Source organism: Conger conger, chromosome 3, assembly GCF_963514075.1.
Source record: "Conger conger chromosome 3, fConCon1.1, whole genome shotgun sequence".
In the NCBI taxonomy this organism is placed as follows: Eukaryota; Metazoa; Chordata; class Actinopteri; order Anguilliformes; family Congridae; genus Conger; species Conger conger.
In genome coordinates this window covers 68,026,333-68,049,172 of record NC_083762.1, presented here as the reverse complement: position 1 = coordinate 68,049,172, position 22,840 = coordinate 68,026,333, and the positions used below count along the sequence as shown (strand labels likewise).

The window sequence follows — 22,840 nt, the reverse complement described above, 5'->3', positions numbered from 1 at the left end:
ATAGGGCAAATACAATACAATGGCAATACAATTTAGTTAATCTCAGTCTAAAGGAACAATATTGTGTAATTCCATCACTTCCTGTTTCACTAGTGCATAAAAAGCAAGTGAACAGGCAGACGGCAATTGAGCGTCACAAGTCTGGTACAAAAAATACATAAATAGTTAAACATACCACTTAGTGCTGTAAGGGCAATAAACATAAGGAGTTTGCCAAACCTTATTGGAATTATGACTGGAAGAATGTTATGATCAGATGAGACCAACGTTGTTTTGGCCATACACATCATCAACACGTTTGGCGGCAAATGTGGAATGCATAGGAGAAGCACCTCATGTCCACAGCCAAATATGGAGGTGGGTCATTGATGTTTTGCTGCCAGTGGCCCAATTTAATATAAATGGCACAATTAATTCAACACAGTACCACAAATTCAAACAAAAGACTCTAAACATACACCAAAATCCACACAGAAATGTTTAAAGTGAAAACTGCAATGGCCAGACTTAAATCCCATCAAAAACATGTGGTCGAACTGAAGAGGGGTCCATAAGTGCAAACCAAAGGATCTTTTATTTGAAGAAATGTAATACCTAGGTTGATTCTATTGAACATTAATACAGCACACCACACGTGTTGGGAATTAAAGCTTATGCATTGTTTTTAGTGTATTTATCAAGGGTGCCAATAATTCTGGAGCCCACTAAATGAGCCCAATATATCGTTGTACATTTGAAACACGTCGTAGAATATCCAAGATCTCTCAAGTCTCTTCTGTTGTGTCCAGATACCCGCAAACAATAAATGGATGGCTTACAGATGCCCATACTATTGCCTGAACTAAAACATATAAAGTTGCTACGTTTAATACCATAGTGTTTGACAATAATACAAATATCAAAATGTTATCGCTATGAAATAAACAGTAACACTATGAGCTATTTATAATGAAGAACGTTGCCTGTTTCTATAGGCATTCATACTGGCCTACTCTGCAAGTCACTTAGTTACTCGACAAAAACAACGAAAGGATTTCCACGTCGATTTATCACCGACTAATCTCACACAGCAGTATAATTACGTTCTAAATAATATATTATATGTAAGTATATTGTAATTGTGTGATAACGGTACGTGGTTTGCTATGCCATATTGTAACGTATTTTTAAATTGTATGTACGTTAATGTTAGCAAGCTAGATAGCTAACATAGCTAATGCTAGCTAAGTGACCAGCTCATTTATGAGTGTGGTGGCTAGCTAATAATAAATCATCGTGGAAGGCCTACTGTGTACTAACAACCTAGACAATTCGCGGTAGGTTTCATCCACTTAATCTATTCAGGCCAGTTAACTAGCTGTTTTGGCACTAGCGATCTTAGCTAGCTTCTGCCGAATGTTTTGGTTGCTTTGTCAATGTGTCATCGTTTTTCATAATGAGTTAACGTTACATTCCAGGCCATATACTTAGATTGCTTCATAGCATTGTTTAATAGGTAGCTGGCTAGTCTGGTTTTGTTGTAAAATAGCTGATGAAATGTCCCTTTTATCTCATAAGCTAAAATTCTATCTAGATGCCGACCATTAAGCTACAGAGCTCTGATGGAGAGATATTTGAAGTGGACGTTGAAATTGCAAAGCAATCGGTGACCATAAAGACCATGTTGGAAGGTAAGTTTAATGCAAATGAAAACGCACATCAGCAAATGAATCGACACAACACTCCCGTCACAGACAGCATTGACAGAATATAATTTTAGATGTATAATTATTATTTATGGCGTGTAGATATTCAACGGAAGTGGATGAAACGAGGTAGATTCATTAAGCCCTGAGCTCACTCTGAAAGCTAGTATCAATATGACAGTTTTATTTAATTAATGCAATTGCTTTCATTTTTTCACAGATTTGGGAATGGATGATGAAGGGGATGATGACCCTGTACCTCTTCCAAATGTCAATGCAGCCATATTAAAAAAGGTAAACCATCCAGATAGGCTGCCATTACAAAGTGTATAGTGTTTTTTCTGCACATCTCCAGGCATAACAGTGAATACTCAGTAATGCTTTTCAACATCCAGGTGCATTTAAGAGTGGAACCCAAACCCATATTAATGTGGATGCTTGGATCGTAGCTTGGGGATAGTTTGAATATAAACTGGGATGAAACAAAAATACTCAAGGAAAGGCATCACTCCTGAGTGGCTCAGTCTCCTGAGCCTCCAGCAGCTGGGATCTGCAGACAGTACCGGCACAGGCTGAGGCCTGTAGACCTAAATGAAACCCTGCGTAGCCCAGTGTGTGTCACTATTGCTGTGATGAAAGTGGGTCTTTTCATAACCTCACGCCTTTCTGCAGGTGATACAGTGGTGCACTCACCACAAAGACGACCCCCCGCCTCCAGAGGACGACGAGAACAAAGAGAAGAGGACAGACGATATTCCAGTGTGGGATCAGGAGTTTCTCAAAGTGGACCAGGGGACGCTCTTTGAGCTGATTCTGGTGGGTTTGGGCCGATGCATTGTGGTTCGACTGCCCATGTAATTGACACACATTAACTTTTACATTTCACTTGACTGTTTCTCAGAAAGGAATCAGATTAAAATTGCCATGTACGTATTCTTTGTTGGTTTATTGGAAGGAAAGTTGTCAACATTTTGAATAATGCAACTATATTTCCTCTTCATCTGCTTATTTGTATTTGGACTCTGTGAGGTAATTGAATTGATGTACTGGAGCATTGAGGCTTTTGAATGCTTTGTGGCTTTCTGATGGGAAAACCCAACCATTCTAAATGTTTATTTTATTATTTAATTGTTTTAGTAATGAATTTTTTTCCAATGAAATTTCAGGCCGCAAACTACTTGGACATTAAGGGGTTGTTGGATGTGACATGCAAGACCGTGGCAAATATGATTAAAGGAAAAACCCCTGAGGAAATAAGGAAGACGTTCAACATCAAAAATGACTTCACAGAGGAAGAGGAGGCCCAGGTGAATAATAATGATAAAATAAAAATGATTGGTGACCGAAGGCACAGGCGTGGTCACAGATTATATGTGAAAATGGACAGATGTGAGCATTGATGACGTGTGTTGTTTCTGTTTTCATTCCTGTCCAGGTTCGTAAGGAGAACCAGTGGTGTGAGGAGAAATGAGTTTCACAATGCAGCACTGACACTCTGCAGCTCTGACACGCTGTGGCACTGACACACTGCAGCACTGACACTGTAAGCATTGTTCCAAATACGGAGTGCACTACACTCTTTCTCCTGGTTAATATTACTGAGAACTAGAATGGTACAGCTTTGCACTCACAGCATGGCCATTCTCATTGCTTGTTTGCTGCAAATAATTGTCATGTAGTTTATCTAGTTTTGAGGTTTCTGTTTTCTCCAGTTATAGAGATACAAATGTGTACTGTTACTCTGAACCATGAGGACCCTTATCTTCTAAGCTGCTTTCTCTTTTTGTACCAGAGGTTATTTTCGCTGAGTATTCTATTGAGATGCTGGCGTACAGCTTTTTTATTTTATTTTATTCGACTTAACAGATCAAAGCTAGATTTTATAAGGACATCTGGAACTTGATGCAACCTTTTTGTGATGAAGGAATTTGTGCAAATGTTGACTAAGACGATGTAACCTGAAGAACAATGGCATATAAATGGTGTTTTCTGTCATATGGATTTGTATGGACTTTACCTTCTTTTAGAAAGTAATATATGGTCACAATGCTGGAGTTTAATGTTCAGCAGCAGGAAAGATTCAGTTGTGTTGAGCTGTGAAAATCAACCATGAAATGTCAAAAATAAATGTGAAGTTATCACAAATTGTTTTACCCTCTCTGGTGTAAGAACGGTTTAAGAAATGTTTGCTTCTTGAAATTTACTTAAATATGATCTCAGTTATTTTACAGGTGTGTGTTTGGGGGGAGGGGGTGGGGGTGTGGATGAGGGGTCTCACTTAAACTACAGTCACTGTGTAACTCCCAGTTAGGATTAAGCATTAACACATGCTTTATAACATGTAAGATATGACATTCCTACATTCTATAAAACGGTAACAGGCAAGTGAGTAATCTGCACCTGTAGATATATGGTGTTCCTTACTGGCTACAACACTGATATCATTACTTAGCGTTCTGTGTTTGTCTAGATGCTTTAAACTTTAATTTATCACATGATCATTCTCAACCAGACCTGTATAACACGTTACATATATTGTTAATTGTGTTAACATTGAGTCATGCCCACGCGATGCATGCATTATGAGTTACGTTTCAGAATCCAGGAGTGAACCAACTACTGAGTTCTGGGGAGTATCACTCTATAGACTAAACACATTATCAGAGCCTGATTTTCATTCCATCCTCTGGTTGAGGATGGGAGTTGCTGGGCAACAGTGCAGCGTAATGGCTACGGAACTAGGCTTGCATTACTAATGTTGTTTGATTACCAGGTACGGGACAGATGTTACACCCGTGGGCAAAGTACTAAATCAGAGTTACCCAAGTAAAATATCCAGATATAGCTGGCCTGTAGAAATATAATCTCTGTATGTAAAAATAAATAAAATAAAATAAAGTTGCTCTGCATAAGATAGATTCTGAAATGTGAGTTTCTAGTGCTATACTTGGGGTTTATGAATATGCATGGTCATGTACAGTCATCCTTAATGAATGTTTATAAGGTGTGTCTTACTGGAATGTTTCCTTTTTCATGGTTTACAGAGCTTTCAGCATAAACAGTATAGAGCCGAGTATCTGTTGGGCCTATAGAGTCAATGATCGATGAGGCAAGGATTTTTAAGTTGTATAGTGCTGATACTGCTCCAGATTAACATTAACCAAGTCATCAACGGCTTCTATTAAACTACCATAAGATTATACCTAATATTATACCTTAATTACCTGAATACTTCTATTGTGCTTCCTGTATTTCTTGCATCGGCTGTTGTGGACACGTTGAGCTCTCTGGCACTGGCTTTCACAGGTAACTGTTTTAACACTACATGAGAGATCAGTTGCAAGTACTGGGCATAGCTTTCTTTCATGCCACAAACAATTATGTTTTAAAGACATTGAATCCCTCCTGTTGTCCATAGAGTAAAAATGACCCACGTTCACTGGATCCCCTGTGATGAAGCCGCTTCATTGATTTTTAAACCCCAAATCAATATTTTTCATGGAGAAACAACCTGTTCTCAGTCGCTGAAAACGTTTTTCCCACCAGAGTCCTGAGAGACTATTTCTTCAGTGTACATGGTTGTTTTTAATACAAAACACACTTCTATGGATGTATAGAGTTCAACTTTGATTCAGACATCTGATTTCACAACTGCAAGGTTAAACTTATAAGACAATCTTTTTACTATGATGGTGTAACACCTTTATGAAAATATAAAAATAGTACTAAATATATGGTAGGGTGACTAAAAGTCATCTAATTTTATCCAGAAAAAAAGATTTTGTGTATTTTCACTCAGGTTAAAGTCAGGTTCAGGTCCTTTTCTGTAACAGGGTGAGTTTGGACACGCCATACCAGTTAGTGCAGATAAAAGGTACATTTGAGTACTGAATTACCTGGTGAATCAACCTCAAAAGTCTTGCTGCTGGATTTATTCATTTATAAGAGACGAAGCTTTGTAACGAGTTGCATAGAAAATAAATCTTTTCAGACAATTATATGTATCTGTAAATTTTCAACATTATCCATAACATTTTCAGCCCACATTTAAATTAATTTTATGAACTAGTACACTTTTACTTAAGGCATTAGGTACTGAGTCCATTTAAGCGATAAAAACCTGTAACCGTACTGTACTAAACAGCGCCCTCGGGTGGAAGTCCTTCTATTGCCATGAAAGGGATTGAAGATCATGAGTTAATTTAAAGGGGATCTGTGATGATATTGGGTAACATTTCAATGAGACAAGGATTTTGGGCGTGTCAGGTATGCTCCTAACGGTAGGATTGATGTCCTTTTTTAGTAGTTAGTATTCGATTTCAGCTTCTGGACTCGCAAGATATTCTATCCCAAATAAGTCTATTCAAAAGCCTACTGACTCAATTTAATATTTTTTAATATCATCGTATTCGCATGATTCCGTTTATCATATGTTTTAGAATCCATTGAAAGTTCATAGACTAGGCTACTTATGACAGAATGTTGAATAGCCCACAGTAGGCGTATATTGCACAGTTCTAAAAAAGAAAAATCCATATTGACATTTAGTGATCTGAAAGATATGAAAACTTATTACAGGCTATAATTTTCAAATCAGTCAATTTGATTTGTCTGAGCTGTCACTGTTACTTCCTGTGTCCTGCGCCGAATCCTTTTCTGACTCCGCCCTTTGTTCAGCTGGCAGGGTTTCTTTCACGGAGCGACTCTCAAAACAGGTTTGTGAAATTTGCGCTGAAAGTGGATGTGCGCCAGTTGTAGCTTGCATTGTATTTATGTGACATTGAACTGTAAATAATGTACAAACCTTTGTGGGCGTGAAAACACGCACGGTGTGGGTGGGTCGCGTGTGATGTGCAAGGCCGCGGCACTATAGTTAAGCTGGAGTAATCCTTGCGGTTGGGATCATGTTCAGAATTGATGGAATATCAATAACGTAGCCTTCTCGAAATTCATTATATTCATGCTTTGAGCAAAGTGCTTATCTATTGAGCAAGCTCATTTTCTGGCACTCGAAACCGTTTTAGCTATCTAGCTATGGTACCGTACAAGCACGGATGCACGTCCGTGAGTCAGTCCACTATCCGTGGTCCACTGCGTCTACGTGGGTATGGGGGCTATGATTGCAGCATCACTTTCTTTATGCATTAAAATACACTTGCAAATTGCAATAACATGGAATTTATAAAAGACACGGTATGTCCGTATTAAATAATTCTGTTTTTAAAACGGTGAACTATTTTATATTTGCTTTTTATATTAGCATGTTAGCATATAGCCTACAAAAAAAGCTATATTTCATATTTCGTGGTCTAGGCTCAATTTCAATTGTAGATGACCTGTACAGGCAAGAAAAATAAAAGCAATGCAAAACCATGTGATATTAATCAGTCAAGACAATCGCATCACAAATTTAGGTGAATTAGGAACTGGAGAATGACCCCTGGAAAATGACCCCTGTTACCATAACTGCTTCGAATTATCGTTGTTCTGCGGCCGCTCTAATTCCTTTCTTTGTTCAAATCATAGAATTCAACCCGATATGATCAACCTGAGTCTTTAAAATCCTAAATGAAAGATCCCTCCATGTTTCTTTGCTTTAAATGGTGCCCACAACTGGACACAGGGCTATAGATGAGGGTGTTGTGCAACATTCATGTGGCCGGTTGTGAACGGTGTGTTCTGCTTCCTGCCTTTGTTACAGACTTTGTTTGGTAGTCCTGCTCCTCTAGGGAGACCTAATGACTAAATGCGCAGAATTTACCTGGCTGTAACATTCGGCACCGTCAGACCTAGCTCCGATATGTATTTGATACTTCGGATCCTGATATAATTTGACAAAACTACAGCAGATCCCTGAAATATGATACTGAAACTAAGATACTAAATAAGAACTTATTGGTGAAAATAGATGCTTGTAAAAAAATAAAATAATAATAATAATAAAAATATTGTGGGTGTGGGAGCTGGTGTGGGAACAATATTAGCATTCTGCCTTCTTATTCATTTGCATTTGTGTGGTATGCTTTTGTATGTATTCACATATAGGATATACCCAAATAATTTGAGTGCTTAAATATTTGTAATTGTAGAAGTAAAGATTTGCCCATTCGTGTGAATAAAGGAATGGATTGAAATTTGAATATTGTATCTGGAACAAAATCTGTGTCTCTTCATTGTAGACGATGGCTGTTCCGCCCGTGTATGTCGATCTTGGAAAGCCAGCTAAAGATGTCTTCACCAAGGGTTATGGTAATCACTAGATTCTTCTTATGATTATTATTTGCTTATTTTCTATATTAGAAATGTCTGGTACAACTTACAGATTTACAGGTGTAAGATTGAGGCTATTTTCAGACTTCTCTCAGTCCATCATACTGGCCTGCTCATGAGTCATATCTGTGGAGGCTATTTACCCCTTTACAAATCTGTTTATTTATGTAGCCAGCAAAACACAGAAAGGCATTTTTCGGACTACATGGCTGAATTACCTGGTAAAATACACATCTGATGTGAGGATCCCTTCTTGGTGAACATTACTTCTTTAAAAAGGCAATGTTATGCAGTGCAGTGTCAGTTAGTTGATCATATTAAATTATTATTACCAATCACAGCAGGACAGGAAGTAAATGAGAATCTCCAGTAGTTTTCTGTTTTTAGTAGCACTTTTCTTTAGTAGCTGATTTTTTCACAACTGGATTCCACAACTTTTTTCCTTGTGTCACAGGGTTTGGCCTTATCAAGCTGGATTTAAAAACCAAGGCAGAGAATGGACTGGTGAGTTTTGTGTGTACAGAATTATTTAAATGTGAACAGAAAGTGGGAGCCCACAAACTAGTGAGGCAAGTTACTCAGCACACTATTTATTTTATTTGGGGGCGGCCTTTGGCGTTGTGGTTAAGGTAAATGACTGGGACACGGAAGGTTGGTGGTTCTAATCCCAGTGTAGCCATAATAAGATCCGCACAGCCGTTGGGCCCTTGAGCAAAGCCCTTAACCCTGCATTGCTCCAGGGGAGGATTGTCTCCTGCTTAATCTAATCAACTGTACTTTGCTCTCGATATGAGCGTCTGCCAAATGACAAAAATGTAATGTAATGCAATGATGTAATTTATGTTTCACAAAGATCTCAGATGTCACAGTACATGGCCCCAGGGCACAATGAGAAGTACAAGGGAATACAAGGAAAAAATGAGAAGGCGACAGTTAACAAGTTCAATCGTTTTTGTCTACTGTGGCTTCTGACGTAAGGGTCATGGGACACTCATTGTATGGGGCATTGGGGTGACACACGGGTGATATTGGGTGTGGCATGCATGTGATTCTGCATGTGTTTGTATGATGAATTTAGGAGTTCACCAGCTCCGGATCAGCCAACACAGAGACCAGCAAAGTGACAGGAGCTCTGCAGACAAAGTACAAATGGGCGGAGCATGGACTGACCTTTAATGAGAAGTGGAACACTGACAATACTCTGAGCACAGAGATCACATTGGAGGATCAGGTAACCACTTGCACCGTCATGAACTAGTGCCTGAACTGGTCACACTCACACCCACATCCTCACATGCAGGCACACACACACACACACACACACACACACACAACACACACTGTACAGTTTCATATGTGTACTGTCTCCCTGCACTCACATATGCTCTGCTTCCCCCTTCAGCTGCTTAAAGGACTGAAACTGACTATTGACTCTTCCTTCTCACCAATCACAGGGTAAGTAGCACACTATGTAAGCAGACTGCACTCTGTAGTCTCAGAGGTGGGTAATTCCAGTCCTGGAGGGCTGGTGTGTACGCAGGTTTTTGTTTCCACCAGTTGCCCAGGCTAAAATTAGCTAATTGGCTGTGCACACCAAAACTGATTAATTAGATCACAGTGAAAGGTTTCACTTAGGGACACAAGGACAGTCTCTGGCTGTCATTCATGCGCTTATCAAGAAATGGAGAAAACATGGCTTATGGCTAATTAAGTTGCCCACCTCTGCTGTAGGCCTTTCATTGTATTTTTCCAATGCAGAATGCCCAAGTGTAGTCCCTGAGATTGTACCATTGTGGCATTTCTCCTCCACCAATCTACCAGAATGCACACTAACACTGTCCTAAGAAGCCAGCTGCAGGTTCTTGTACTGGGGTCTGCCCAATGAGATGTGCAGTTATTCTTTGGGAGGGACTACAAACTGCACTTGTTGGCACATTTAACATAATGGCTGCAGGTGCTTGATCGACCAGAGGTGTCGCTCTCGCACAGTGAGACGAGAGAAAACACTGCAGACAGATCTAACAAAATCACTGCTTTCCCAGCAAGAAGAGCGGTAAGATCCTGGCTGGTTACAGCCGGGAGCAGCTCAACGTCGGCTGTGACGTTCACTATGACATCAACGGCATCGCCGTGCACGGCGCAGGAGTGGTCGGGTTCGAGGGATGGCTGGCTGGCTACCAGATGACCTTTGAAGCTGGGAAAAACCGAATCACTCAGAGCAACTTTGCTGTGGGCTACAGGACAGATGAGTTTCAGCTGCACACCAGTGTGTAAGTACAGCTACCATATCTGAGTAAAATGACACCACTTTAAGCAGTGTTTTATGTGCACAGTTTTAAGAAATCTTCCCGGTGAAGTTAATATGATGATTTTAAATGCAGTTACCTTTATCTTTTCAGATTAACTTTTTCAATTGATTGCATATTGGATATTTGTCCTAAAGGTGTTTGTGATTTTTCGGGTTTACTGACATTTTTTCTGTCTCTCTCTCACATGCTCTCTCTCAATCTCAATCTCTTTTTCTCACGTACATGTCCACGCATAAACATTCACACTCTCCTGACTACATATCCCATGATGGTCTGGGATTTCTTATAGGAATGATGGTACAGAGTTTGGAGGCTCCATCTACCAGAAAGTGAATGAGAACCTGGAGACAGCTGTCAATTTAGCCTGGACAGCAGGGAACAGCAACACGCGATTTGGCATTGCAGCCAAATACCACATTGATGCAGACGCCTCCTTCTCGGTATGTGCTGTTAGTCATATTTAAACTTTTAATCCAGTTATTGGTTTCTGGTTTCCAGAATATTCTTGAGATTTTAGGGAAAATATTTCAAACATGCAATTATATTTCTTTTAAGTCACAAGTACTATTGAAGGAATGTTATTTAGTTTGGACATTTAAATTAAAAAGAATTTAAGCAGGATGTTACCATTAATTTGGTACTATGTGGCACGTTTGGAATGTTTTTCTGTGGCTGTGACAATACTTGTTTGGAACAATAAATGCATTATAATCCTGAGGAACATTCCCATGATAATGTCATCTCCCAACCACACTAGAATCCCATCAGTCAGTTTGGAACAGTTTGGAGCACTCTTCAATTTTCTTGAAATGTTTTGTTTTCGCTGGGAATAGGTCAGGTCGTTAATTTCAACCTGGGAGCAGAACAAGGGTTTTTATTCAGTTTCAGTACTCTGTATTCACTTACTTCTTCACATTCTGATCGGCAGCAATTCATAACTCATTTTAGTTTAAACAATAATATGTGCTGACTCTTTGAGTGTGTAAGAAAAAACATGTGCACCTATAACTGACCAGCCAATGTGGTTACTCTTTGTAGTCCTGGCCTTTAATCTGTGCTTCATCTCTTCAGGCCAAAGTCAACAATTCTAGTCTGGTGGGCCTGGGCTACACTCAAACTCTGAAACCAGGTAAATGGTGGACATGTGTAATACCATTACTAGCGCATGCATCTACAAGCACATTATTTGAGCGTAATGTACAACACCGAGTCGAATGCAAACTGGAATCTCAACCCCCTGGCTTTCCCACAGGAGTCAAGCTGAGTCTGTCTGCTCTTGTGGATGGGAGGAACATCGCTTCTGGCGGCCACAAGCTGGGCCTGGGGCTGGAGTTTGAGGCCTAGGAAGATGGAGCAACACAATCCTGACCTAAATCATTAATTCAGTAGCCATGCAGCCTCATGTTTCCCTTATATGTTCACCGCCAGGGATGCAGGTGTTGTCTTGTCAAAAGTATGTGAAAGGATCTGCCAGTGTATACCTGGGAAAACAAAACACTAATTTGCTGTGGAAAGTTGTCCCTAAGTTTGAGTCATTTTGGAGACGGGAAAAAGTACTCAGCAGCTGATGCTCAGACTTACGTAAAGTAGTGTAACTGTAGTTCTTAGAAATTGTGAAAATGCAATGTAATTCCTTTCCAATTTGAACACTATTTTATTAATTTATGTACTTTATAAGTAATGAAGAGGCTTCTTTAAAAGGCATTCTGCTCATGTGAATGCTTTCTGCACAATGCCCAGTAGATGGAGCAGTTTCATCTGCACAGGTCACCAGGGATGTTGGGCCTGAATGATAACTATGCTCTTTTCCCGTGATTGCCACACAGAGGGAGAGAGACACTGCAGATATTTCTGTCATTCTCCCATAATGCCTTGTGGAATATCTTTCTAGAGGTTATTTCCAGCAATAGAAGTTTTACTATGCTGCCTGTCAAGTATTCCTTCTTCGCTTGTTAACACTAACGATAATTAGTGTTTATTAGCTGGTTACTAGGAATGCCAGACAACAACCTGCGGCAGTTGGAAACTGGCAATGGCCTAAAAGGCATCATGAGTGAACAACAGATATGCCTGCAGGCTGGCTTCAGGTCTTTTTGCAGCGGATGACCTCAATGACACTAAACATCTTTCAGTTCGTTAAGGTATTTCAGTGCATTGTTTTGTGTCTTGTCTTCTGGTTAGATATTTTACACACAAACACCCCCTCCCCCTCCCCCTCCCATTAATGAGGTATGGGGGCTGGACCTCTGTCAGGTTTGTGGAACAGCAATAAAATGCTCTGTTAAACTCTGCACACATGCAGCCTCCTTCAAGCTTATGTGTTGGGCAAAATGGGGACATTCAGTGGGACACAGATACACACACTGTGTACAACAGTTATTTTACTGGGGAAAGTGAAATAAATGGTTATATTTACGTGGTGTCTGCTGTACAGTTGTGTCATTGTGCAGGGTGAGTCACTGCAATGTGGCTGACTCAGGCTAAAGGCAGTCCTCGGTCACACTTTAGAATGAATTGATGTACAAATACATTAAGCATGAAATTATTTTTGCATTTGAGAATGTATTTAACGTTTTCTTTGTATTTATATATTCTAAAACTAGGATAGACTTATTAGTTAACCATTAACAAAGACAAACTTTTTCATTCCAATACGAATTGCCACTACCTAATGTTGTTGGCATGACTTAATGATGGACAATACCTAAACAAAGCTGTACAGATTAATTTATCAGGCTTGCTTGTCCATGTCCTGGATCATGCTTATTTGTTAATATGGTGCCAGAGAAAACAGTTTTGGATGAACTGCTCTCACATGCAAACTTGCTGATAAATGTTGAACCCCTCTAAGTTAATGCTTTTGTTACTTTGACCCACGCTAAAATAAGTACCCAATTAACTTGTGATAGTTAATGGTGCAGAATGACTGGTGCTCCTTTTTATTTTGCTTCTTTTTCTCTGATGCCCTCCACTGTTTCAGGCCCCTTTTGCTTTGTGCCATGAAAGAGTTCCAACTGCTTTTGGCATCATTTTGTATTTGATCTCTGTACATCACACCACTACAAACGTGGCCCACCATGTACAGCACCGCATCCAGACAAATGACAGTAAACTTTTAGGCTTATTATCTCTCAACATTTTATTGTTGACTGTTATCATCTACTGTTATCAGTAGTTTTGTCCTGTACGGTTTCACTGTTTTCTTTGTACTTTAGGTTGCTGTTTATGAAATGTACTGTAGAAATTCTTTGTGAATTCAGTTCATAAAGACTGGTGGTGAGGGCAGACCTTCCACATCTGGGTAAAGCACCATAGCCACTTGGCCATAGGCTGCCCCATAATAAAAAACAGAGCAAACTTCAATACAGGATCCTCCTATGAGCTCAATCCGCTAGCTGGACATTCTCTTCTACTGCAAGGACTTCATTAGCATTCCTGTCAGGTCTTTCAAAAATATCCCCATAGTGTCCACATGCCCATTTTCTAACAGGATAATATGACAATGAGAAGGGTTGTCTGCAATGGAGTTGTAGAACACTGACTTATAATTAAAAAGGGTTATGTATTTGTGGTGGTTGTCATTCCTTAAGAACCGGAGGGAACTGGACGCATATAAAGTCCCATATACCCAGCACCTTAAAGTAAACAATACATTTAGCATATTTTGATATTTTGAAATAAATTGACCAGAAGTAGAAAACTGCTCAATAGTTCAATAGCAACTTGTAAAGGCCCTGTTCATGACTTCACCCACTGACATTATCATATGGGCACCTTGGGTGGCCTGTAGCATAGTGGTTAAGGAACATGACTGGGAGCTGCAAGGTTGGTGGTTCAAATCCTGGTCTAGCCCACTGCTCCTAATGACTAGGATGGGTTGAATGCAGAGAACAAATTACCCCATGGGGTTCAATAAAAGTATATTATGTATGCATACACGCCACATAAGGCTGGGACACATTAAGTTCCGATTAAGCTGGATTTAGTCAATGAGGCAAAGAACAACACAAAATAAATCCTTTAAGAGTAAAATTTCCAAATGAGATGCAAAAGATAGTATATGCATGTATGGGTTTATTTTACATAATATGGTACATTCAATCAATAAGGAATACAAAATTAGCAATTAAAATTAGAATGTACACTCTCTCAATGTGACTTCCTGTGGTAATTCTGTGGTAATGGATTGGTCATGTTCTTCACGGCCCTCTACTTTGGTACACTTGTTAAACCTGTTAAAGCAAATACATTTGGTTAATAAAAGAATTTAAGAAAGTCCAAGAGAATGTCGGAAGGGTTTCTGGCATTGGTGCCTCATCACGTGTTATGGAGGGCTGAAAACATGCAGGTTTTCATACCAATCACTGCATCTGCTGATCACTAATTACTTCCCTTCTGTCTAGTTGAAGGTGTGTTCATTTGTGAAATCAGCAGGTGAAGTGACTGGTTGGAATGAAAACCTGCATAATCTCTGCGCTCCAATACACATGATTGGGCACCACTGGCCTATGACTATGGCCACGTTACAACTGTGTCCTAAAAATATGTACAGTCTACTAAACAACCTGCCTACTCACTTTAGTACAAAATGTGCTCCCAAATGCAGACCGAAAGTACACTGGATGAGAAAGTTGTTTAGTAAGTAAAATGTTCTCCAAATGTAGCCTACTTAAAATCCCCAGATTATATACATATTCTGAGGAAGATCTTTGGGTCCAATTGCAGTCCAATAAATCAGAGAGGAAGAGGCAAAGCCTTTTTATTGCAAGGGGGGCATCTTACAACACTTCTGCAGCACCTTTGGGAAATAGTATGGAGGATATATCAAACAGTCCAAACATACTGTTAAGAAGACCATGCATATTTTGAGGACACAGTAGCTATGAGGCTGTTTCAGGCATGACCACACTCAGCAAAACCCTGAAAATGTGTCTCACATCCAGGGGTTATAAGTACACTAAATTTGGAAAAACTTTTCAGACAATTTTCTCATCCAGTGTACTGAACTTATATACTGAACAATTGGCTGGACACTTGATACTTGAGGCTGAGTAAGCTGCACAGAATGAAGCAACACAAAGAGACAGACAGATCCATACCCCCTGAACTTCTGCATTTGCTCCAGAGTTTCGGGCAGTGTCCGATTAAAAGTCTCTGGCAGGAAGAGGTTGACAGAACAGCACCCCAAGGTGAGACTTCCTAAGATGATGTAGGGCAGAAATGGGTTCCATTTACCTGGGTTAAAAATCAAAGGTACATAATGAGAGGAATTTTACATTATGTCAGGCTATGTTATGTTATATATGCCTGTAACATCCTCTCTCCGTCAGAACAACCTGATTGACCCTCACCAGTCTGGCTTCTGAACCGGGCAATCAGAGACTGCTCTGCTGTCTGTGACAGAGGCACTTGCTTGAGCCTCGTCTGTCACCTCTGACCTGATTGTTCTATACCTGTCTGCAGCATTCAACATGGTCAACCACAAACTACTAATTTCCACATTGGCTGAGATGGTCATTTCTGTCCTTCACCTCACCATCACTATTGATAATACTACTGTGTCTGCCTCTCGCTCTGTGAAGAACCTGGATTTGGTCCTGGATGACCAGCTGGACTTCAAGGAGCACAATGTGGCAACATCCCGCAGACTCCTCCTGTACAACACCAGATGGAATTGACCATACATATTCATCCAGGCAAACGTAATCTCCCATCTAGATTCCTGTTCCCTTCTCTGTGCCATATAGTCACTGCACCTCATTCAAAGTCCAGATTGGCCTACACTGCAGCCAGCAGTACAGCCCCTTCCTACATACAGGGCATAATTCAACCCTACACACCAGTTCACCCACTTCACTAGCTCCAAAGTGCTGGAACAACCTCCTCATTCCTCTATGAACTGCTCACTCACTGCCCATTTCCACTGTAGTCTGAAGACACACCTCTTCAGAATGTGCCTTGACTATCTCTATCCCAATTTAGTATCACTCCATGTAGGCTATGTGTCTTGATCTTCCAGCAGTTCCATTTTGCACTTGTATCTTCAAGCCTTAATGTTGAAGCCCTTTATCATATCTCTTGTAATCGCGCCTCATTTCTATATTATGATCTGCCATAACTTTACTGACTAAGCCTATGCTTACTGTGGGAATTAGACTTGATATTTATGACTATAGATATAGATATATTATAGACTATAAATACTTCATGAGAAGTATCTGACCCGTGTTCTGTACTTGATCTTTGACCTATATCGCATTGGATAAAATTCTGTTTTGTACAACAGAGGCCATGATAGCTTGGTCCCACTGCACAGTACTAATGTCATCAAAGATTCTTCCGGCATATTTCCTCTCCCGGACATTCATAAGTCTCATAAAAATAAAAGCAATGATGCGTTTGTGAGTGGGTGTGTTTATGATACAGAATTGTGCAAGCAGGCAAGAGAACAGACTGGAATCCACTGGTGTTAGCACTAGCATCAGTTTCTAGTGTCACCACTAGCTAACGTTTAGCTAAATTAACGTCAGTTAAATAGCTTGCTAAATGGCATGAGTGGAAAGGAACTACTAATGCTGATGTTCTCCGAATCATATCAGACCGCGGCTACGAATACAGGAGTGAGACATTCTGTATAGTCTGCCTTTAAAGCTGTGGTAGCTGATCTTTGGGCGCGAGCAGAATCTGGTCAGGAGAGAGATTTTGAATGTAAAGTGGCAAAAAACCCACCCCCTCCTCTCCAGTCAGCCTCTCATGGGACGCGCGCCACAATTTTGATAGGCAGGTAAGGCCGGTCCTTGCTGAGAGCTGCCCTCATTGGATGTTAGCTACCGGGGGCGATGAAAAACGGAAGTCCCTGATAATCTGTCCTGGGTCAGTCAGATATCGGATTTTTGCCCAGAGCAGTTGGTTTATTGCTAGCTGTCAAAATGTGAAGAGAATTTCACCAAATATTACCAAAAAAAGAAATCGCCTACCCAAGCTTTAAGGGCTATGCATATAAATTATCTGTATTGCATTCAACTCAACATAAACACACCAAATGTGGACTTTGGACCCTCTTACCTAGGTACAGCACATATGGGGCCATGATACTCCCAATGCGTGAGGTAGAAGAACATATACCAACGCCACTGTTGCGCAGCACGGTTGGGTACACCTCAGCCGTGTACATGTACAGCACACAGAAGGACATGGTGAAGCAAAATTTCCCAAACAGCTCCAGGAATATCGCCAGCTCTGTGAGATCTACAATATAGAATTCATGGATCTTTACTGATTTATTTATCGGGGACAATGCAACCTACAATGAAGTTAGTACTTGGTACTATGCATCCTTAGATTTTATCTCTCTCTTTTACTCTCTCTCTCACACTCACACAAACCCACATTAGGTCTTACTTTCTGGGATGAGCTGAATGAAGAAGAGGAGACCCCCTCCTATACAGAAAAAGGTGGAGATAACTGGTCTTCTGGGACAGCGCTTGATAATCACAACAGCAGTGAAATATGCCGGGACTTCAACAGCTGCAGACAGGAAACAATTGAGGTATGGATCTCCGCTCAAGTTGGATGTGTTTAAAGAAATCCCAAAGTACCCTAGGTTTGCTGCTAGCCTACGAAGAGATGAGAAGTAGAATATTTGTCATTAACACTAGAATTATGTTCATTAACTAAGGTGTGTATGATGTTTGCATGTATGTATATGTACATATTGATTGGTTCAGGATTTTTATGTATGCATAGTTAAGCATGTACACAACATTGATAAATAAAACCTATGTCATCCTGTAAGAACGAGGTAGGACCTCATAGATAAAGTAGACAGGCTGAGGGTATTTAAGCCAGGCCATACAGCCAGTATGCTGAAGGTTGCTGTACTGCAAACTTGTTTTGTTTCGGGTGGGCCAGCATGGCATTCAATAAACATTTACTTTTCTCTAGTAAGTTGACTTGGATGAGTTCATCCACTGAGAGATCCTGGGTCCTAACAGTTTGTGTGTGTGTGTGTGTGTGTGTGTGTGTGTGTGTGTGTGTGGTGTCACATGTGCATGCATGTTGATGGATGAGAGTATGTGTGTATTGTACACAAACAAATGGTTTCTACACTCACCATAATAACAAACACATGATTGTGATGACTCTGATATTTCTGCCTTTCAGAACATCAATGATAGTGTGTTTTTTTTCATTGTAAGAAATGAAACGTTCCAACTGTAGAAAACAAAACAGTTCTGTAAATTATTTCCCCAATAACCTAATATTGATAATATGTTTATGAAGAAAGCTTTTCAATATTTATTGTTCAGAGCAATGATAAATAAGAAAATATTTTATAGTACAGTGCCCTCCACAAGTATTGGAACAGCAACGTCAATTCCTTTGGTTTTGCTATACACTGAAGACAATTGAGTTTCAGGTCAAAAGATGTACATGAGATGACAGATCTTTATCTGTCATCTCATGTATTATCTAGATTTGTTAAACAACTTAGAACATATCGCCTTTTGTATCAGACCACCCATTTTTTAGGTGAGCAAAAGTATTGGAACATGTGACTGACAGGTATTTCTTGTTGCCCAGATGTTTGCCGTTAAATAGCTCTGAATGTCTACTCTTGGTTTTAGCCTTGGGTTCTGCCTGTGAAGACTGTCTTTGTGAGAAAAGCTAGCCATGTTTAAGATTATATGGGAAGCATTAGGGATAGCTTGTACAACAACTTGGAATGTCCTGAAAAAGAAAGAAACTGCTGGTGTACTGAGCAACAGACATCCAAACAGGTTGACCAAGGAAAACAACAGCAGTTGATGATAGAAACCTTGTGAGAGCTGTGAAGAAAATGCCCAAAACATCAGTCAGTGACATCAAACAATCTCAACACAGCAGGGGTTAAGGTATCTCAATCAACCATTTAAAGTAGACTTAGGGAGCAGCAATATAGATGCTATACCACAAGATGCAAACCACAAATCAATAGTAGGAATCAGAATGCAAGATTACAATTTGCGAAGAAGTACAGAGAATGAGCCACAAAAGTTCTGAAACAATGTTTTATGGACTGATGAGACCAAGATTAACCTCCACAGCAGCTAGACAATGACCCAAAACGCATTGCCAACACCACGAAGCACTTCCTCCTGAAGAGGAGATTGAAGGGAAACCCCCAAACAAATAACTGAAAGAGAATGCAGTAAAAGCCTGGAAAAGCATCACAAAAGAAGAATACAATGGTTTGGTGATGTCAATAAGTGTTATTTACTTTCATTTACTTAAATACTCTGTTCCAATACTTTTACCAGGAAATAAAAGCTGAAATTCTGAACTCTTGTCTCATGTTCATCTTTTTATCTCTTTTTATCTAACCCCAAATCAGTGTATTGCAGAAACAAAGGAATTGGCCTTACGTTTCCAATACTTTTGGATGGGACTGTAACACACCATTTGGACTCCAGTCATTTAGGGCTTTTGTTGTTTCCTTTCAATCAACAGCCAATGTAGGCCTTGGAAGCAAAGCCGTGACAATCAATGACAATCAATTGAAGTCATTTTGGTGTGAGACAAGCAATACAATGCATGGTTGTTGTTGTGCAAAGGAATTCTGGGACACAAAGGACAACAGCCACTGCAGCCCTCCAGAAATGACAGTGTCAGATCTCTGATTTAAGATTATACAGTTCATGTACCTCTGATTCCTTGAAGATGGGGTCTGGGAGTGAGACCCCATTCTTGTCGGCAGCGTATCTCAGAATGTCTTCAAACTCCTTTACTCTGCCTTGGGACAGTAACCAACGGGGAGACTCTGAAATCAACCTGGCACAGAGCATTGACGCAATACTTACATTTTCAGTTCTCCAATCCAAAATCATACACATAGTTTGCATATTTTAAGTTTATAAAGCATTTTACTAACAGAAACCACTCAGCCTGTCAAAAAACACAAATGAGAATCAGCTCCGCGGGTTCAATTACATGGAGCCATCAAGCATTTCAAACACGGACAGCAGTTTTGTACCAGTAGTAGTATTCCACCTGGGACTTGTACCTATTACCCCTGACCTGAAAGCCCAGTTCCTGAACCATTGTACTTCACCACTGCCCAATTATAAAGCAGATTCTTGATTATACAGCCAAGGTCTCAGACAAATCAACACAAGGTAAAACACCTCAAATGTTACAGTGTAGAACACTGCAACATTTTATACTTGGTATACTTGGTCTGGATTGCATGTATAAAAACTGTGGTCACATTCCTAACACTACCACCAAAGCAAATGTGAAATTGCATAATGAAATGATGTTTGCTGATCCATGTACAATAAAGTTTTTTTTTTTTTTAAGATATTTTTAAATTAATTTTAGAGCTGGAGAAAAAATGTACATCAATGCTAAAAAAGATCTATCCTGTTCTATTGTATTCTATTATCATCCATTCTTACCACCATAATAGGACATGCAGGATGGTCAGACAGGCCAAGGTGAAGATTCTTACCACCATAATGGGACATGCAGGATGGTCAGACAGGCCAAGACGAAGAGCAGAGTTCTCCAGTCTCTAAAGCCGAAGGCTATGGCGGGCAGCAGCATGTAGCCAATGCAATAATGGAGGAACGCTCCAAGGGCCGCGAAGAGGCCCTGCATCCATTTGCTTAGTGTTTCTGTCCCTAGGCATGGAGGGGAACAGTCCAGTGTGGGGCATATTTTCATATTTCAGCAACCAAGAATATCATTGATGAAAAAGGCAAGCTCATTGTCTTTTGGAGCCCTCAAGCAACAACATTATTACATTAATGGCATTTGGCAGATGCTCTTATCCAGAGCAATGTACAGTTGATTAGACTAACCAGGAGACAATTCTCCCCTGGAGCAATGCAGGGTTAAGCTCAAGGGCCTGATGCGTGTGCAGATCTTATTGCAGCTGCACCGGGGATCGAACCACCGACCTTGCAGGTCCCAGTCATGTACCTTAACCACTACGCTGCAGGCCACCATGTTTCAACTTTGTATCAAGCAGAGTGTATGCCAACTTCTATTCAATGAGAGATTATACAAAACATGCAAATTTGACCAAAGTTTTTGCGAACCCCTGTGAATAGTCACTAATAGGCCTGGATGTAATGATAAAAAATAAAATTATTCTTATCAACTGCTGTAATTGAACTTACCAAGAACAAATGCTGTCACATTCACAGACGTTTGACAAATGCCCACACAAAAAAACACCAGGCAAAAAAATTCCCATGATGGAGAGAAGGAATGTATAAGCAGGAAGACGAAGTGTGCCGCAAGAGTGATGAAAAGAACGGGCTTTCTTCCAAACCTTAGAGAAAAGGAGAAATGTGGAATTATTGAAACAATGCTGGAGCGGTGCTTAACAGTTATCCCTCATAAATCTGCCTTTCATCAAAAATGCCATCATCATAGATTTCTGTTGCATGGATATTAAGACACTTATCCACAACTTAACATTTTGGTATGAATTTTCTAACTGAATGTACTTTACACAGCTGGATATTCACTGTATAAATTCGGTACACATAATTCGGTACACATAAACCACAAGAAAACGATAATAATAATAAAAAGCATGCAGGTGCAATGTTGTCATACACACTATTGCGATCATACCTGTCTGAGAATTGCCCAGACGTGACAGATCCACATAGTATCCCGATGAAATAAGTGGATGTGGTGAATGGTACTTTCCACTCATTGTCACAAACAAGGTCCCACTGCAAAATAACAGATCACATTGCATCATAAAGACATTGATGAAGGCTCGACATGTGAGCATATTCATTGTACTCCATGCATTTAATCACTTACCTCAGTGATAATAGTGGAGTAGAATGTGGATCTGTCATACGTCCAGCCGTCAACGCAGCCCTCCTGCGGTATGTGGGTGAGGTTTATGTCCACAGGGCTGGAGTTGAGAGCCGAGAGCTTGCTGATTTCGTTCAGACTGTACCTCTTGCACGAGCTGTATTGAATCTTCCCATTCACCATTTCTGCGGGAATGCTGGCACTCCTCCAGGCTTCCGTTAGGTTGACATTCTCGGGTATCTGACACTGGTGAGCGGACGATGCACCCACAAACACAATGTACATAGTACCGTATCCGACGTTGATGAACATTAAGTTAAGCAGAAAAAAAGATGTCCAAAAATAAGGTCCCTTCTGGCCCAGAAATTCTGTGATATCATCATAGTCTCTCATCTTGTGGAGATGTTTGACCAAGTAGTACTTAATTTGGCCAATTTCTATAGCCTAACCTACTTTCCGCTGAATGTTACCACCGTGTTTTCCCTCGCATGTAGCCTATTTATGTTCAACAGTAGGTTTGTAGTATTAATTTAATCAATCAATCAGCCTAAGCATTTAAAGAGGAAAAATGGAAAAATATAGGATAACCAACCCAGATCCAGGGCCCTATTTCATATATGTCGCTTGAACAATCTAGGATAATTTGATGCGTCTAGTTTTCATAAACGTGTACTACGATTTGATCAGTGAATCTAGTATTGGATCATCTCGGATACATGCGCGCACCCGCTCTGCTATAAAGGGCATATGAATCCC

General features: G+C 40.2%; 3 protein-coding genes across 6 annotated transcripts; 2 read left to right on the top strand and 1 right to left on the bottom strand.

The window, feature by feature from the left end:
- The first annotated feature begins 965 nt into the window (after positions 1–965).
- LOC133124300 (S-phase kinase-associated protein 1) lies at positions 966–3,830 on the top strand. Of its 4 annotated transcripts, none has more exons than XM_061235380.1 (6): positions 966–1,103; positions 1,558–1,670; positions 1,906–1,979; positions 2,358–2,501; positions 2,852–2,992; positions 3,121–3,830. In XM_061235380.1, the coding sequence occupies exons 2-6, from the start codon at positions 1,574–1,576 to the stop codon at positions 3,154–3,156; spliced, it is 492 nt and encodes a 163-aa protein (XP_061091364.1). In that variant the 5' UTR covers positions 966–1,103; positions 1,558–1,573; the 3' UTR covers positions 3,157–3,830. The 4 variants fall into 4 exon arrangements, with proteins under 4 accessions (XP_061091364.1, XP_061091365.1, XP_061091366.1 ...); XM_061235381.1 differs by having other exon boundaries at positions 970–1,103; positions 1,574–1,670; XM_061235382.1 differs by lacking the exon at positions 966–1,103 and adding an exon at positions 1,174–1,316.
- A 2,484-nt stretch (positions 3,831–6,314) lies between these two features.
- On the top strand, positions 6,315–12,679 carry LOC133123789 (voltage-dependent anion-selective channel protein 1-like). The gene is made up of 9 exons (XM_061234337.1): positions 6,315–6,400; positions 7,865–7,934; positions 8,410–8,459; positions 9,034–9,186; positions 9,358–9,410; positions 9,998–10,225; positions 10,554–10,704; positions 11,336–11,393; positions 11,517–12,679. Exons 2-9 carry the CDS (start codon positions 7,868–7,870, stop codon positions 11,606–11,608), a joined length of 852 nt encoding a protein of 283 aa, XP_061090321.1. The 5' UTR covers positions 6,315–6,400; positions 7,865–7,867; the 3' UTR covers positions 11,609–12,679.
- Positions 12,680–14,336: 1,657 nt separating this feature from the next.
- LOC133124842 (solute carrier family 22 member 4-like) lies at positions 14,337–22,799 on the bottom strand. Its single transcript, XM_061236375.1, has 10 exons — positions 22,088–22,799; positions 21,890–21,993; positions 21,427–21,581; positions 20,754–20,925; positions 19,948–20,074; positions 18,378–18,478; positions 17,666–17,880; positions 17,330–17,512; positions 15,364–15,499; positions 14,337–14,496 (listed from the first exon to the last, which is right to left on the bottom strand). The coding sequence occupies exons 1-10, from the start codon at positions 22,475–22,477 to the stop codon at positions 14,397–14,399; spliced, it is 1,683 nt and encodes a 560-aa protein (XP_061092359.1). The 5' UTR covers positions 22,478–22,799; the 3' UTR covers positions 14,337–14,396.
- Positions 22,800–22,840: the final 41 nt, after the last annotated feature.

What these genes read in the sequence shown, in the direction of transcription:
- LOC133124300 (XM_061235380.1), top strand. Translation starts at nt 1,574, where the DNA reads ATGCCGACCATTAAGCTACAGAGCTCTGATGGAGAGATATTTGAAGTG. An exon ending in ATGCAGCCATATTAAAAAAG is followed by an intron (nt 1,980 to 2,357) that starts GTAAACCATCCA and finishes GCCTTTCTGCAG; the next exon opens with GTGATACAGTGGTGCACTCA. An exon ending in CAGAGGAAGAGGAGGCCCAG is followed by an intron (nt 2,993 to 3,120) that starts GTGAATAATAAT and finishes ATTCCTGTCCAG; the next exon opens with GTTCGTAAGGAGAACCAGTG.
- LOC133123789 (XM_061234337.1), top strand. Translation starts at nt 7,868, where the DNA reads ATGGCTGTTCCGCCCGTGTATGTCGATCTTGGAAAGCCAGCTAAAGAT. An exon ending in TCCTTCTCACCAATCACAGG is followed by an intron (nt 9,411 to 9,997) that starts GTAAGTAGCACA and finishes CTGCTTTCCCAG; the next exon opens with CAAGAAGAGCGGTAAGATCC. An exon ending in ATGCAGACGCCTCCTTCTCG is followed by an intron (nt 10,705 to 11,335) that starts GTATGTGCTGTT and finishes TCATCTCTTCAG; the next exon opens with GCCAAAGTCAACAATTCTAG.
- LOC133124842 (XM_061236375.1), bottom strand. Translation starts at nt 22,477, where the DNA reads ATGAGAGACTATGATGATATCACAGAATTTCTGGGCCAGAAGGGACCT. An exon ending in TCTGGGCAATTCTCAGACAG is followed by an intron (nt 21,582 to 21,889) that starts GTATGATCGCAA and finishes CTTTTCTCTAAG; the next exon opens with GTTTGGAAGAAAGCCCGTTC. An exon ending in CATTCAGCTCATCCCAGAAA is followed by an intron (nt 17,513 to 17,665) that starts GTAAGACCTAAT and finishes TCTATATTGTAG; the next exon opens with ATCTCACAGAGCTGGCGATA.